Source organism: Vespula pensylvanica, chromosome 7 (genome assembly GCF_014466175.1).
Source record: "Vespula pensylvanica isolate Volc-1 chromosome 7, ASM1446617v1, whole genome shotgun sequence".
NCBI lineage: Eukaryota > Metazoa > Arthropoda > Insecta > Hymenoptera > Vespidae > Vespula > Vespula pensylvanica.
Genome location: NC_057691.1, coordinates 4,006,134 through 4,011,223, shown reverse-complemented (window position 1 = coordinate 4,011,223; position 5,090 = coordinate 4,006,134). Strand labels below are relative to the sequence as shown.

General features: G+C 31.9%; 2 protein-coding genes across 2 annotated transcripts; one reads left to right on the top strand and one right to left on the bottom strand.

Annotated features, from left to right (window-relative positions):
* Positions 1–476: 476 nt before the first annotated feature.
* LOC122630743 (60S ribosomal protein L8) lies at positions 477–2,217 on the bottom strand. Its single transcript, XM_043815569.1, has 5 exons — positions 2,092–2,217; positions 1,672–1,819; positions 1,286–1,427; positions 905–1,218; positions 477–717 (listed from the first exon to the last, which is right to left on the bottom strand). Exons 2-5 carry the CDS (start codon positions 1,807–1,809, stop codon positions 538–540), a joined length of 774 nt encoding a protein of 257 aa, XP_043671504.1. The 5' UTR covers positions 1,810–1,819; positions 2,092–2,217; the 3' UTR covers positions 477–537.
* Positions 2,218–2,370: 153 nt separating this feature from the next.
* LOC122630737 (esterase E4-like) lies at positions 2,371–5,028 on the top strand. Its single transcript, XM_043815552.1, has 7 exons — positions 2,371–2,646; positions 2,970–3,255; positions 3,340–3,525; positions 3,592–3,868; positions 3,949–4,421; positions 4,493–4,766; positions 4,848–5,028. The coding sequence occupies exons 1-7, from the start codon at positions 2,395–2,397 to the stop codon at positions 5,026–5,028; spliced, it is 1,929 nt and encodes a 642-aa protein (XP_043671487.1). The 5' UTR covers positions 2,371–2,394.
* Positions 5,029–5,090: the final 62 nt, after the last annotated feature.

Here is a 5,090-nt window from a genome sequence, read left to right as displayed (position 1 = left end):
AGATATAGACAGCAACATGGCGTTCTCTTTATATCCGCCGGATGTTACATTTCTGAAAAAGGAACATTCCAATTCCACACGTTTCTTACGTTTGTTACAATTAATTCTCAACGCTTCTCACATTCGATCACATCAAAATTAAATTAAACTCGATAATTACATGAAATATTAATGAAACGTACATATTTTTTTTTTTCTTGCATCTCTGCAATGTCAAAAAAATCTAAATTTTTTGTATCTTTATCATCCATTAGTGTAATTAATTCGTCGAAATGAACTTTAAACCTTGCGCTAAGAAAATATACCAAGTCATCTTGACTGATGACTCAATAAAAAATAATATTAAATTAAAGGATACAGATATAATTTAATGCATACGCATGTTTATGTGTGTATGTGTGTGTGTATATATGTACATACGTATATAGTACACAGTAGGTTGATATCAACAAAAAATTATTAAAAGTTACAATCTCTTTTCTGTCTTTTTGTTTTTTATTGTATAACATATAAGCCAAGACGTATAGAATGTTTAATTTAATCGTCCTTCTTGGTATCTGTTTTTCCTCCTCTTATTCTTCCGGTACGACGAGCAGCAATAAGACCAATCTTACGACCAGCACTGGTTCCACGTTTGACAGTAGAAGCTTTACCTATATGTTGATGGTTACCACCACCGTGAGGATGTTCAACAGGATTCATAGCAACACCACGAACCTAAAGATATTATTGTATATGATAAAAATATTTTAAATATGCATAGATTAATTTCTTTTATCAATCGATAAGAATCAGTCATAATTTATCCACAAATTATTCATTATTCAGGTTTCAAATGTCTAAACAGCATCATTGATATATATGTGCGTGCAAAAAAATACTCAAACGTTACAAAAAATCGTACCTTAGGCCAACAATTCCTCTTGACCTTATATTTGTGATAAGCACGACCTGCTTTCAAAATCGGCTTGTCGATACGGCCACCACCGGCAACGATACCCACCATTGCTCTATTGTTAGAGGGAATAACTTTCTTGGCGCCAGAAGGAAGCTTTACCCTAGTTTTTTTGGTGTCAGGATTATGAGCAATAACAGTGGCATAATTACCAGAAGCTCTAGCTAGACGACCTCTATCACCAGTTTTCTCTTCCAAATTACATACAATTGTACCCTCAGGCATTGTGCCTACAGGCATAACGTTACCTATTTGCAAGGTAGCTGTAAAAAGTAAATAAAATATAGTATACAATAGTAAATACAAGACAACAGAAATAAGATTTTATACCTTTCTTTCCACAATACAAGAATTGTCCTGTATACATTCCTTCTGGTGCAATAAATAATTCTTTTCGTGTCTTGAATTTATAAGGATCACGGAAATGAACGACAGCTAAAGGAGCACCACGACCAGGGTCATGAATGATATCCTAAGGTCAAAAAAATAATATTTAAAAATCATCGATACAATTTTATACAATTAATTTAAAACTATATAAATAAATCTTCAGAAAGAGCCTCTAGTATTAAATCTTCATTCACATTCAGGAGTAGGTATACTAGAAATCATCATTACAGTATCTTTTAAATTATATACATTAAACCAAACAAAATAAATGTTTGACGAAACTTATAACATGGAAAAATAAAATTGTTAAGAAATGCAATACTAACTTTAACAACACCCTTGATATATCCATGCCTCTCAGAGAAGTCTAAAGAGCGAAGTTTCGGTGCTCCCTTCCTCCTTTTTGTATGGGATCTGAAAACAGACCCAGCTCCCTTACGCTGAGCACGAATTACTCGACCCATGGTTTAAAACCTGAAGAAAAAGAATTCAATGTTTCTATATTTCACATAAAAACATACGTATCAACGAACACATCACGCTACGTTAAGTATTGAAACGCCCTAACCTCAAATCACTAAACACTTTAACTAAATCCTTCTTTAAATATAATTGGAAAAAAAATATTGAACACAACACATGCAAAATACTTAAATACGATCGAATGTAACTTATTTATAAGCAGATGCATATTAACTTAATGAATCAAATTGGATTTCCTAAACGAAGAGAAACAAACCACGTACCGAAGGAGCCGATGCCAAATAGAGAAAGTCGTAAGCGGAAGTGTACCTATCATACTGGCGTTCACGTCCAAATCGGAAGCGCGCGAAAATCTTCGTATTTTGAAAATATGATAATTAATATTGAACCTTATATAGAATTTATAAAAGAGAATTAAATTTAAATATATTTATTTCTAACAAATATTATAATAAATAATATTTATTTAATCTATTAATTCGACGTGATGAAACTTATACGTCACAATAGGATAGTTACGACCGGAAGTAGATCGAATTCGATTTATTCAATCTCGGATATTCAAAATGAACGGACGTGTTTCAGTTCTCCTCGTAATTTTGAGTTTATTAATAATATCATCGAAATGTTTGCGAAGGCAAAAAAGAATCGTCGGTGGTGATGCAGCAGCACAACCTCCGATAGACGATCCTGTTGTATTTGTTAATAAAAATGGACGAGATGCGCGTATACTTGGCATACGAGATCAGAATAGTGGATATTATTCATTTCGAGGAATTAGATATGCTGAACCGCCGATTGGTCTACATCGTTTCCAAGTAAGTAAAGTCATTGTCTTTACGGGTCAATATAATCAATGATAATAAAATTCACATGTTGCTAACGCGTTAATGAAATTCCATTGACCTACTCGGTCATTTTTATAAACGTATTCTCTAATAAGTCAAATTTTTTTTCGCATAGAAAAAATCTAACAAAAACATTGCGATTAATCAATAAAAATTATAAAATATAAATTAATTTAAGATAGGAAAAAATTTATTATTCTTGTTATTTCAAAGAATAAATTTATAATTACGAAAGGTGATATACGTTATCGAAGAAAACATTAAAAGAATGATATAAATATTTTTTTTATTAGAGACCCAAAGCTATTAATTTGGCGGGCGATTTAAATGCTACGACATGGGGTTCTCCTTGTCCTCAAATAAATGCCCATGTATCAAACAAAATTATCGGCTCGGAGGATTGTTTATTTCTAAATATTTTTACACCAGTACTTCCGGATGCCAGTGAAGGATATCCAGTATTAATTTGGATACATGGAGGAGGTTTTAGAAGAGGATCGGCATGTCAATATGAAATGAAGCATCTTATTAAAAAAAAAATAATCGTCGTATCTATACAATATAGATTAGGTTCCTTAGGTGACCGAAATATATTATCAATTTATAGTAAACCAGATTAATTATATTTTGACTATATCGTATTTGTTGATCTTTATAATACAGGATTTTTAAGTACCGGGACGAAAGATTTGCCTGGAAATAATGGATTATTTGATATGATATTGGCTGTTAATTGGATTAAAGATTACATAGAATTTTTTGGTGGAAATCCACGTAAAATTATAGCGTTCGGCCATGGGACCGGTGCAAGTTCGGCTCTTATCCTATCACTCTCGAAATTATCATCAGGTATAAATATTTCGAAATATTTTTTATCTAATATAGAAATTTGAATGTATGCAATTTGTTTCGTAGGTATGTTTAATGGTGTAATTGCTATGTCCGGTTCGATTTTATCGCATTTCGCGATCGATAAAGATCCGTTAAATACAGCTAAGTATATTGCAATTAACAATGGATGTCCAACGAGTGATACGAAAGAAATGGTACAATGTCTTCGAGAATTATCGGTTGACAAATTAATAGAGGTCGATTCTAAATTGGAGTATATTCGAACTGTGCCAGGTATCATATCAAGTATATCCACTTTGTTAACCACCGGTCCTGCTATCGAAGGCAGTGATGATGAAAGGTAATTTTTTTGTATTTTAAAGTCCATAAAAAAAAAAAAGAGAGACTTATTACAACTATATTCTTAATATTTTTGCAAAGATCGCTTCCAAATCTCATAACTGAAACGCCAGAAGAATCATTGAAGCTTGGCAATTTTCCGAGTATTCCTTTGCTAACAGGAATAGTGAAGGATGAAATTGGTGGAGCAATATCTGGCGATTATAAAAACGAATTAGAAGAAAAATTACGAACAATTCCAAATTATTTATCTAAAGATTTAATTCCATCTCTACAGAAAACCGTACCAAACGTTGGAAATATGACGATGTTCGCTCCAGAAGCTTTTGAAAAGTATTTAAATATTTTTCAAAATAATAAAGTCGACAGAATGAAAAAAATAGCAGAAGTTATGGGTGATTCTTTGTTCAATGCGCCTGCTTTTCTTACGGTAAAACATTGGTCTAAAAAGGCTAAAGCATTTTTGTATAGTTTCGATTATGACGGCGAACGATGTTACGGTAAAGATTTTCTCGCAGGATTACCTATTGTCGACGCAAAACAAAGTTTAAGAGGTACTATTTAAAGTAATGATAACAAACATTATTGAAATAAACTAATGGACTATAGGACATAAACTTTACAGGTATAAATCATGGGGATGACTTGGGATACATTTTTGATCGTAACAATATAGTCGGTGAAAAAATACAGAATATCATAGATGAAACAAATGAAATGGATGAACACGTAACAGAGATATTCACAGACATGATCTCAAATTTTGCAAGAACTGGTAAACCGAATATATCAATCAAGTCGGAAAACAATACTTGGTTACCGAAAATTGTGCCAAATTTTTCTGAGAGTAATTCTTTCGTTAGTATTAGTACTGTACCAAAAATGATGGAAAATTTTAGGTATGATTGCATTGGAATTCGATCAATAGAATAATATTTATAAAAATCGAATTCGTTAATTATTATTTCTACCATTATTAGATACTGCGAAATGGGTTTATGGACTGGTCTCTCTGGACGATTACAATCACCAACTTGTAGTTTATTTAAATCTACATCTCAAGTAGTACACAATGTTGGCACAGGTACTAAAAATGTAATAGAAAAACCCGTTGAAAAAATTGGCAATGTTGTTCCTAACATTAAACCAAGTTTTGGGTGATACTGATAATTTGTCATAGATCAATTGTATAATACATGATTATGATAAAAAATTAATATTAC